Genomic DNA, 12,019 nt, shown 5'->3' with positions numbered 1-12,019 from the left:
GTTTCTGCTCCTTTCACCGTTTGAATGAAATGTCATTCATGGGCCTTTAGTGCACTTACGTCACAGGTGCATAGAATGTTGTTCGTCGCAAAGTATGATATGGCATCATCGATCACTTCCCGCACACTGGAGCATGGCTGAAATAAAAGATATACAGAGTGGGAATCAGTAAAACATTTTACATTCAACGACAGAGACTACTCACTAGAACCAACACAAACTCCCGCTGGAGGATGTTGATCAGATCCTGGCACTTACTCAGCAGGTCACGCTTTGAAATAACCAAAGGACTCAGTTCCTGTATGAGTGTAACTTCACCAGTGAGAGCATATAGTGAAGTGGCTGAAATGGGAAATAAACAGAAATAAAGGGCTTAGACAAACTATGTCTTTAAAACAGTGGCCATTAAAAAAACAATTATTACTTTGCAACACTTTGCCTGTGTATTAGCATATGCAATTGTCTAGAGTAAGAGGCATGTGGTGTGAAAGAGCAATGACCAGAACCAAAGAGTTCGAGCACGAGCAAGTCCAAGGACAAATATTTTGTATCGCATGCACGTGCATACAGCACATGTTTGTAGCACTGGCAGCTGCTCAGCGATTAGGATCATGTACGATGCAATTTCAGCACCATTACTGCTTCTTTGTAAGCAAGCATCTACGGCAAGAATCTGTTCTAACAAAACTAAAGTTGTGGCCTTTTGCTCCTGTTATGGCAGATGATATGTGGGATTTGATGTCCCAAAACCACCATACGATTATGAGACGACGTAGTGGGGGGCTCTGGAAATTTCGCCCAGCTGTGGTTCTTTAACGTGCACCCAAATCTGAACACACGGGCCTATAACATTTCCGCCTCAATCGGAAATGTAGCCGCCGCAGCCGGGATTCGATCCCACGACCTGCTGGTCAGCAGCCGAGTACCTTAGCCACTAGACCACTGTGGCGGGGCTCCTGTCATGGCTCCTGTCATGGCAGGAGCATAGTGCTTGACGTATGGGCTTGTACTTCAGAGCTCAATTCAAATGATAAGATTAATACTCCAAAAAGAAAGGTGCTGGAGATAACGTGGACTGCATGAGTTACCAGCCACTGCAAAGGATAATGAAGAGCGAAGCACACCTAAACCACAAGACTAGACAGTGAACTGAATGTAAAAGAAAAGAAAGAACTCCCGAATTTGTCCAGGCATTTAATTTTCTCCCGTGGCAACGTAGTAGCCAACAAGGCGCATATATGAACAAAATTCCTAGGCAAGCCCCGGATCTAAGGAATCCAATTTTCAAAGAAAAAGAAAACACCGAAACTACCGCTATGTTTTATTAGGAAGGTATGTATTAAGAAGGACTAGGTAAGCTAGTTAACTCGTGTGACTGAATGACTTCAAAAGAACAAAACAGCGGTTTCAGATTAAAAGGGCATCAACGCAAATACCTTTTGTCAGAGTAGTGAAAAATCAACATTTGAAAACGTCTAAAACATCAATATTAGTATTACCAGCAGTACTCTGCTGATTGAGAAATTGGGGTGTATGTGCAACACCATATGTGCCATGAGTGGGATATTTTTAAATGATTCCTATGACATCAAAAGTCTCGGGTACAATTGATCAGTAATAAAACTAGTAATAAAAAAACGAACCTTCCATGCATATTACACCCAATAAAATGCTGCTTGCTCATTTCTGTTTGATTCATGAGAAAAACGGGCCCTTTGCTTTACCATGAAAAACAAGGCGAGTGGTTGAAAAGTTCAGTTTTCGCCGAACTGCATGTCTCAGTGGTAGCTTCGGTATCGCACACTGCCAAGTGTGCTTTGCATGCTCACGAAAGTCACTGTAAGAGAAGGTTAGACGAAATGCAACACGCATTTGATGTTGCCGAATGCCCAAATGGTCTACGCCACTCGAGATGCAGCAAAGAAACCAACATCACGTTCCACTGGGTGCCACAAAACAACCCCTTCACTGGAAGTGGCCGAGTGCCATGCCTCTGCGTCAGTGTCGTGAGCCAATGTCTTGTTCAACATTACTGATCTTGTTGTCAGGTTCACTAACAATATTCATTGCGGCAAGCTTCAATGGCTGTTGCTGCTGTGCGTCCTGCTACTTTCACTCTGCTTCTACAAAAGTCAGCAGCCACAAAGTAAAGGTGAGCAATTTGAAGTGTGCTAGTGCTGTGCAGACCACTAAATTGAGATTGTCTTTCAAAATAAGCTTTTCCTTGGCACAAAAGTAGCGCTACAAGGCTTCTGGACAGCTATCTCAAGGATCAATATTGACTGAAGGGGGCACAGGGGTCTTGGTGACGAAAAAAAATTTTGCGATTTTCGTTCTCTTCATATCGCGCGCCTGCCAGCAAAAAATCAGCTCGAAATTATGCGCCGTTTAGCCCAAATAAATTCTATTTATGCGTCGCAGCACTTCATTTCGCTTACAAAAACGGCAAAAATGACCCACTTGGTTTTGCTTACAAAAACCCCGAAAATGACCCTGTTCTGTCTTGCTCCCCTCACGTTAATCACTCATGGGAACACAGCGCTCTCAACTCTCAACTTCGCTTGAAAGAGCATTTTTTGGCTTGCTTTCCCACCAAAAATGAGCCTCTAATGCTGCTGCCAACATGCGCTACCAGGCAAAAACAAGCAAAAGAACCACACTATATCATTGGTCCATAGCGATCACATGAGTGAACGGTGCCTTGTGATTGGAAAGAGCAGACTGACAACACAGGCGATCACGCGCACGGCCGCTACCACGCTTGTTTACCGCCATTCCTGAAAGTTTTGCGATCAGTATCGAGATGCCAAACCATGCTCGTAAGTTTCGCATGCTGCATGAATTCGGCAAGCGGCGCAAAAAACGTGCCACACAGCCTGTGTAGTCATCACAGTCGGCAACGACTACATTGGCACAGTCAAGCAGGACAGTTGATGGGCAGACGCCGCAATGTAGCAGCCCGACACGAAGGTAGCCACTGATCGCTACAGCTTCTAGCAGTAGCGACAAGTGCTCAGAGTGTCATAAATCAACGCAGTTGTCAACAGATATCTCTGATCACCTCGGTGGACGAGCACAAAGGATGCCACGACGTATACAATTGTTGACCTTGACATGGTAAACAGCTTACTTTATACATTCTTTTTGCTGAGTGCGCCAGGGACAGCCGACTATCGAATGCACATGAGTACAGCGTCGCTGTGAAGCTAAAGCTTCAGTGCAGAAACTGCGGGGAAGTTGGCTCAAAATGAAGTTCGAGACGAGTTAGTGGTAATGTAGTGGAGCATATGCACCAACATGTGCCTTCGGAAGAGGATGAAAAGCCCCGCGTTCTGTTCGCACGAGAACCCGTGCTGCCTTTGCCAGCCTTGCCGCACAGTCCTTTTCCGTTGCGACCTAGATGCGACTAGTACTCTGGTTCAATAACCCATATCACAGTAACAATAACAACACCCCATTCGAGATCAAGGCTTACACGGCGCATGCTGTGCAGAGCACAGGATACGGGCAGACGACACTGAACGACATCTTTGCCGCTATGGGTGTTTCACACCAAACACCAAATGTTTAAAATATAATTAGTTTATTTTAAAACTGTACCTTAATGTTTATTCTTCTGACCGAAGCCCATCGCAAGCCCCCCCAGCATTGCTGTAGCCCTTTAGAAAGGGCAACAAAAGTTGTGATGTCGCACGAGACCTGCAATCTGCGAAGGCATGTGCAGGCTTCCTCCATCGAAGGACGAGGGTTCATCACAACACCCACCCACCCCCCGCGAGTCAGAGTGCCCCTTTTCTCCATTTTCTGTCAATGAGTGGGGCTGACTGTACCCCCCTTCTATCTTTGGTGAATAGTAGAGTGGATGCCCCCCTGACTACGCCTCCCCACCTTGTGCACACGCTGGTGTGTGCACTTGCGGGCCCCTCACGTACATAACAGCAAAGCATCGTGACTGCTGCAGCTAGTGATGGCAACTGTCCGCGCTTTTGTTTTGCAGGTACTTGTGTGGCAGGCATGTGCAAGAGCAGACGATAATAAGCACGACGTACATCACAGCCTTGTGCGGTCATGTGACCAAGCCACCAACACTGCTAGGTCACAGTCCAACACGGCCCCCAGATACCGAAACCGCAAACTATAGACGTAAATAAGACAATATTAATTTATTTAGCAAAAATAAATTAATCTTGCTGCCTGTATCATGTTTCCCGGAGCTATAAAGAACACTTGCAGCAAAGAATGCGCCAGCCACAAATATGGTGACACCACCCCTCTAAGCCGGCACAACAAAGAGTGTTGGGGTCTGTTCATTTCGATCACACTATGTCAATACCAACACATAAAAAAAACACCGCAAATCCACGAAGTGAATGATGATGGGCAGTGGTATCTTTCGGTGTTATTGTAAAAACCCGTGACATTGATAACTCACTCATGTAAATGAGTGCCAAGCGGTATACTATACAATGTTTATTGGTCGTAAGAGGTATATTGTGTTGAGTTGTGAATTCCGTTTTGCCCTCATTATTACTGTTTTGTAGTAACGGATCTACAGCCTGAAGTTCGCAAAGACTAGGTCTGGCAGATTCCTTTTTGGGCAGATTCCAAGGCTGTTCGTTGCTTCCAGTTATAAAAAATGCATCTAAGAGCATATCGAGGTGTCATCTACTGCACAAGCCATGTCGTCAGTGATAGTCATCTTTATTGTCATCAGTGTCATCATCATGACATACAGTGGGTACTTGCATGTGCAGTGCCGTGATTGCAGAAAGAGAATGTGTGGCCTGGAATGCACTTTATCATCATGACGTATAGTGGGTACCTTGCATATGCTGCGTCGTGATTGCAAAAAGAGAACGTGTGGCCTGGAACACGCTTGTTCTTCATTGTCATGAGTGTCATTGTCATGAGTGAGTGATTGATTGATATGTGGGGTTTAACGTCCCAAAACCACCATATGATTATGAGAGACGCCGTAGTGGAGGGCTCCGGAAATTTCGACCACCTGGGAGTTGTCATTGTCATGAGTGTCATCGCCATGACGTACAATCGATACCTTGCATGTGCTGTGCCGTGATGGCAGAAAGAGAATATGTGTTCTGGAACGCGCTTGTTCTTCATCATCATCAACATCATCGACAGCGGCAGCTATGGGGTGACAGAGGACAGGCCTTGTTCATAAGCTGCTTCGCATCAAAAGGTACCGTATTTACTCGCATAATCGGCGCACTCGCATAATAGGCGCACCCCTAGTTTGGTCGCGGAAAATTCGATTTTTTTTTAATTCCGCGCATAATAGGCGCACCCCGAACTTGGCCGTGATCAGAAACGATTCTACCTCCCAGCGGTACAGTTCGAACGCGGTCCCCGTACCCTGAAGAAAAAAAGAAGGCAAATCGACGAGCAAATAAAAAAAATTCGAAGTGCAACGACCTAACCAACGTGTTTGTCGAAATAAAACTTGAAAAAAAAAAAAAGCGTCCATGAGCGAGAAAAAAAAACGGCTGTTCCATCAATCAATGATACCCCCCAAATCGCCGCGCTTTTTAGAGGTCACGTGTACAACGCCGGGGGCTCAATCGCCATCACCACCATCGGAGAAAAAGAAAGAAACCCCATTTTGCAAGCGGTGTGCGTATGTTGTGGTCGTGTATTGAACTTTGGTTCCACCATGGGGAAGTACGCGAGCTACACGGCTGGGTTTAAACTGAAGGCAGTGCAGTACGCGCTGGAGCATGGCAACCGGGCTGCAAGCAGGCATTTCGGCGTTGGAGAAACCAGTATTCGGTACTGGAGGGACCAAGAAGAAAAACTTAAGGCGACGAAGAAGACACGACGGCCTTTCCGCAGTGCCAACAAGACCGGCAGGTATCCGAACGTCGAAGAGCAACTGGTCCGGCATATACGGGAGCTACGACAAGACGGCTGTGCTGTGTCGTTGGATATTGTGCAGACTGAGGCGCGCAGAATAGCCCAAGGCAGGGCATCAAAGCAAAAGAGTTCAAAGCCAGCTCCGGATGGACAACTCGTTTCATGCGGCGCCATGGCCTCGCACTGCGAAGGCGGACCACCTTGCGCCAGCGCTTGCCCGCAGCATATGAGGACAAAGTGGTGGACTTCCACAGTTTTGTTATAAAGCTCCGACAGCAGAAAGACTTCATTTTGTCCCAGATCGGCAACGCTGATCAGACCCCCCTTAGCTTTGATATGCCGTGGAACACGACAGTGGAGGAGAAAGGTGCACGGAGTGTCACCGTCAGAACGTCTGGCGCTGATAAACAACGATGCACCGTAATGCTGGCGGTGACAGCGGATGGGCGTAAGCTACCGCCTTACGTTATTTTTAAACGTAAGACGCTCCCAAAGGCAAAATTCCCTCAAGGCATCTACGTCAGAGTCCAGGAAAAAGGCTGGATGAGCGCGGAACTCATGGTGGATTGGGTGAAAACAGTCTGGGGTCGGCGGCCGGGTGGTCTGTTGTTGCCGTCCATGCTTGTCCTGAACAGTTTTCGTGGGCACCTAGTAGACCGCGTACGAGATGAGCTAAAGGAGCTGCGCACAGATCTGGCAGTGATTCCGAGCGGCCTCACATCGATACTGCAGCCTTTGGACGTGTCCTTGAATAAACCTTTCAAGGACAATGTTCGAAGGCTGTACACCACCTGGATGGCTGGAGGACAACATCAGCTGACCACAGGTGGTAAGATTAAGAGGCCGCCTGTGGAAATGCTGTGCGCTTGGATCGTGGAAGCGTGGCAGGCGATCTCCGACGAAGTCGTCAGGAAAAGCTTCAAGATGACGAGTATCTCGAACGCACTGGATGCGAGTGAGGATGACATGTTGTGGGGTGCGGATGATTCGGACACCGAAAACGAATCCCCCGCTCGGCGAGGATGAATGTGTGATCTCCGACTCGGACTCCGAATAGGGAAAAAGAGGAACAGCTACGACTTTTGTGTAAATAAATTTTACGTGTGTGTGTGCAGTTGACGGCTCTCGCTTGTTCATTAAAAGGTACATAGGTATGTTTGTTTTATGCTGAATTAATTGGTAAACGGTAAAGTCGCCTTTTATTTGACAAGTGTGCAGATTTAAAGCGCGAGAACAGAGTTGAAAAAATTTTCTAAAATTTTACCCCGCGTAATTGGCGCACCCCTAACTTCGAGCCGGATTTTCTGAAAAAAAAGTGCGCCTATTATGCGAGTAAATACGGTATTTGTTTCTCCAAGTTGTCGTGATGAATGCTCCAGGCACGACACCTACTCGAGGTCTCACCAGCTTTGCTACCCTAGTCACACCAGCGGTTTGCAGCACTTAGAGTCACAACCCCAATTTCGGAACCCATTACACAGCACACAGGCCTCTAGATTTCACCTCCATCAAAATGCGACCACCATGACCTTCGGGTCCATCCCCGAGCACCCTAACCTCTACACCTCGGCAGTGAGTGCACAACAATGTTCCACAGGATGTTTGACATGACAGGTATTTAGACATTTCAGGGCCAACATCAAAAGTGTCTGTGTTCATTGCTAAAAATGAATACAACCACACAAATTGGGCATGCATTCAGACCTTAAGATTTGGTTTGGTTGGTACAAAAATAAGAAACAATGACCGTAGAGAATTAGATGTTTAATTACATGTTAACAGGATTCATGCTTGTTTACATGACCTAAATTAAATGTTTTCAAGGACTTTCAAGGCTATGTGTGAGAATTTTCAAGGACCACCTTGTCTGTTAGACACCCAATTAAAACATCTTTAGGAGAGGATAATGGCTTGAAATATCTAGAAATCATAAAGAAAAAGGTAATATCACTGGTGCAGACATCAAAAACATGGCTCTAATAACATTACCTTTTTAGACAACTTTCAATCATAGTTTCTTAATGTTGCATAGGTATGAAAGAAGTTGCAAACTTATACAGATAGGAAAGACTAAGGAACAGTTATTATGCAATGCCTTGTTGCTTTTTTCTAATTTTCTTATCAATATGCACTATTTCGTGCTGCGTGGTCTTCGCAGTCTTCCTAATGCTGTTTGCCTTGATGAAGCATGCCAGGTCGCTAATTGTCTCTGCTTTTTCTGTGTAAAAGGCTTGAAATACCTTAAAAATGAATTCTAGTTTTCTTTTTTTTTTTTCTAAGCATTTTGACCTGCTTCTCAATACAAACGTTGTTTTTCTGTTTCTCATCCTGCAGCTCCTGCCTTTTCGGAGTTTCCAGAAACGCAGAGAGCCTACACCATGCAGAAGCTATGATGTTCTCAATTCTTTTGTGATGGGCACATTACATATGATATGCCACCTGCTACATTTAAAGCATCCCAAATAATGCAATGTGAAATGTGCAACAATGCTTATGTAAAAAAAAGAAAATTCAAGGGTTTTCAAGGATTTCAAGGACCCGCATGAACCCTTATGCTACCTACAATATTATACTGACCGAAACTCTCACAAAAAAAAAATACTTCCTTATTTCCTTCCTTAGAATATCGAGTGCCTTGGAACTCTGCTGTGCGAATTTGGCACACTTGCAGACAGTATCATAATTTGTGCCTGATGGTGTCAATTTATTTGCAGTGGTTCTTGACAGAGTAGTTGGCACTTAATTTTAAAAATCTGAAAAACTAAGTTAGCTTGCCACAATTACTGCAAGAGTAACAGTAGAGCATGCCAAGAATATCCAGTATAAAAATAACATGCGCTTGGCCTGTCAGACGAAGTATCGGACATGTTGCACAACTTTGGCTACCAGGGCTCACGTTTCAGGTACTGCTGAAACTGAGGGCTGCACAAAGAAAATAAATGTGCAACACAGATGGCTACACCTGCTCATCTACACAAAACTTGCTTACATGCCTCATACAATGCCTGCCGCTTTAAGTTGATCAAACAGGATGAGATAGGAAGTACATTTGTGGCCTTTACTTTTTCTTGCTATACCATGAATAGCACTAAGTGAAGCTTGAACTCAAAAGTCTTAAAAATTCTCACCAACAATCGCTTCAGGCACGAACACTGGCAGCACAGCATTGGCATAGTACTGCAGCTCCAGCACAGAAGGAAGGTGCAGTGCAGGTCGGTAGAAGACAATCTTGACATTGTTATTCTCAGTGTCTCCCGATGACCATTCCATCTGGACTGTCTCCGAGATTACGAGTTCTTTGCCCAGCAAGGCACATGCACGGCGAACTGTCTCTGCATCATCGCCAAGGCACATCACCTGGCGTTTGTGCAGCCTCGCTTCTGACCGTAGCCAGCAGAGGCTGTCTGCCAACTGCTGCAGAGTTGCACCCTGCACAGACATGTTGCACCACTTCATAAAAGTAAGCCCAATACTTGTCGACCGATCTGCATGAAAGGGCAACTTCCTTGCCTTTGAATCTATTGTGACCTTTCATACTCTCAGTGGTATCGAAACTCGTATTAGCCAGTGGCAACAGCCGTCACCGACTAGTTAGATGGTGCAGTTGAACATTGTTCATGAATGTTCACATAGTTCCCGACATTTATGGAGCCAAAACTCCTTTTAATCCTTTTATGGGCCAATTTTCTATATGCAGCACAGGTGCCTACTTATGCAGCTTTTCCACATGACGTTGCTTTGAAAGTTCGCTGTAAAAATTTCCAACCTTTTCAAGAAAAGTTTGCCGAAATACCACGATGGAAAAAATGCTGTAACTGAATAGGTGTACAGAAAAAAAAAAATTCATTCGAGTGCTACCTAATACGCTGCAAGACACTGGATGTCCTATAATTCAAAATACCAATCACTTTTTTGCGAAGCCCTAAAGCTGAAGGCCTGAACAAAGTGGCCTAGCACAGTAGTCAGGAATTTGCCACATCGGCTTTTCTGCTGCCTTACTGCCAGCACACGCATACAGATGCACTAAAATAAATACAGATTTCCCGCAAATTCTAAATAAATGCTGGTCTTGTGTTGTCAAAACATTAGGGATCTAACATGGATGCCCGGTTGATATTTTTGTTTTGCCTGTTTTTTTTATGTGTCATGTGGGCATGTATAAAGTGCACAAAATTAAAATTTCATTTCTGAACATCGCTCCCAGCACACCAGAAAAATATTTCAAGGTGTCAGTGCAGGCGTCCTGTTCTTGCTCACCGCTATATTTGCGGATTTCATGACCAAACTTAACCCCAACTACAAATGCAGTAGAGAAAGTTTTCCTGCTGGCTTTAGTACGCATTACAACGTACTAACTCACTCAAGGCATTCATTATGGTGAAGAACAGTGAGCACTTCTGGAAACACGACAGCAGCGCAGATGTGAGAAAATGAATGCAGCACTCTTCACTATACAAGTTTCAACGGCTATTCACTACACACCATGCACGCGGCTGGAACCGAGTATTGGGACAGATTATTTAGGCACTCACGAAAACACTTTTCAGTAAAGCATTTCCGCGGTGTATGTGTGTGTGTGTGCACGTGTACATGTGCACGCGTGCATGTGTGTGTTATATATGGCTCATTCTACACCACCAACTGTCCAAACCTTGGCGCTCGACCACCTGCAATTTACTTGAAAAAAATTCAGAACTATCTACCTAAAGCCAAAAGTGTTCGCCCAAAAGATTTTTTACAAAAGAAAGTTTTACAGTAACGCAAGCCTCACGCGAACTTTTTCAGAAAGCTCGAAACAATAGCTTTAAAACACGTCGGAAAATCCATTCTTTCAAAATTAGCGACAAATTTTTACCTGTAAAACAATAGTAGGCGTTTTACTAAAAATAAGTTTTGCAAGCTTTCATGCTTTTGTGAATTTTTTATGTGGCCTCGAATATGGAAAATATGGTCCACTTTGGAGATTTTCTCATAGAAAGACAACATTAGGCAAAATGCGATAGTAGACATCAGCATATTGCCAGAATGCTTTACTGTAGACCAAAAATAATTTCAGCTGTATACAGTGCAAAATGAGCTTTACAGGTGGTCACAAAGTTGCAAAAATGTGCATTTTTGCAAATGTTTGGCTGTGAATTCAACATTTAAACGGTCCTACGAAAAATATGCTCAATAGCAGATTTAGTAGCAACTTTCATTGGCTACTCACACAGAAAGTTTTATCGAAATAATTTTTCTTTTAAGCGAGAAAAGTATTTGTGAATTTGTGCGTTACCACTCTTGGGGTTTGCACGCGTTTATACACTGTAACAATGCGTCCTAGCAGTAAGTACAAGCTGCACAGAAGTGGGGATCATCTAGACATAATCAACTTTGTCAGTGCCTATTTATATTATTTACAAGCTAGTATTGCCCTTAGTGAACGAGAAACACGAGACCTATTGAGTGCATTTAACCACATGCAGCTGTCCGCTGGCAGCCTGCGTAGTATGCTTAAGCAGCACCAGAAAGTGGTACCTATGTGTGCAACACACCGCTACGAAACCTCGCGTCGGAAAGCCGAAAAGCTTTTAAATTTGCAGACAAGGAAGAAAGCAAACGCGATATTGACACCGCTACGAAACCTCGCGTCGGAAAGCCGAAAAGCTTTTAAATTTGCAGACAAGGAAGAAAGCAAACGCGATAATTATGATGTTTTTTCGGACAGGAAACTCAATGCGCACTTGAGGACGTGGTCGCATGTTCCATACGGAGCGTACGCGGTCGGGCTAGTGGCCAAAGCCATGCCAGCGCCAATGAAAATATTAGTTACTGGTTACTCCGACACCTGAATATCCACCCTTCTCTCTCGCTCAGCAAGCCCGAGCATATGATATGCCACCTGCAGTTTTGATCTCTGCTCTTTTTTTTTTGCTTCAGTTAAAATAGAAGGGCCGTGCAAATACGGTACAGAATTACTGATCACGGCCAAGCTCGGGGTGCACCTTCTATGTGCGTGAATAGAAAAAAAAGCCTGATTTCTCGCAACTAAACATAGGGTGCGCCTATGATGCGAATAAATACGATATAACCGGAATATCTACGATGTCCGTCCGCTAGCACTGCCTTGCGTGCCTCAAAAAAAAAGAAAAAACATTTAAATTTTATG

At 44.6% G+C, this 12,019-nt stretch overlaps 1 protein-coding gene across 3 annotated transcripts in view; it reads right to left on the bottom strand.

Annotated features, from left to right (window-relative positions):
• Positions 1-12,019, bottom strand: part of mino (glycerol-3-phosphate acyltransferase mino) — a 147,897-nt gene that overhangs the window by 47,328 nt on the left and 88,550 nt on the right. For all 3 annotated transcript variants that reach the window (XM_075876358.1, XM_037426900.2, XM_075876359.1), the window contains 3 exons: positions 9,000-9,300; positions 206-342; positions 60-137 (listed from right to left, as the gene is read on the bottom strand). In XM_075876358.1, the coding sequence (XP_075732473.1) occupies positions 60-137; positions 206-342; positions 9,000-9,300 (516 nt within the window). The remainder of the gene's footprint in view (positions 1-59; positions 138-205; positions 343-8,999; positions 9,301-12,019) is intronic.

This window comes from Rhipicephalus microplus, chromosome X (assembly GCF_043290135.1).
Source record: "Rhipicephalus microplus isolate Deutch F79 chromosome X, USDA_Rmic, whole genome shotgun sequence".
Lineage (NCBI taxonomy): Eukaryota > Metazoa > Arthropoda > Arachnida > Ixodida > Ixodidae > Rhipicephalus > Rhipicephalus microplus.
The sequence above is the reverse complement of the archived record's forward strand: the minus strand, read 5'-3'. Positions and strand labels throughout refer to the sequence as shown.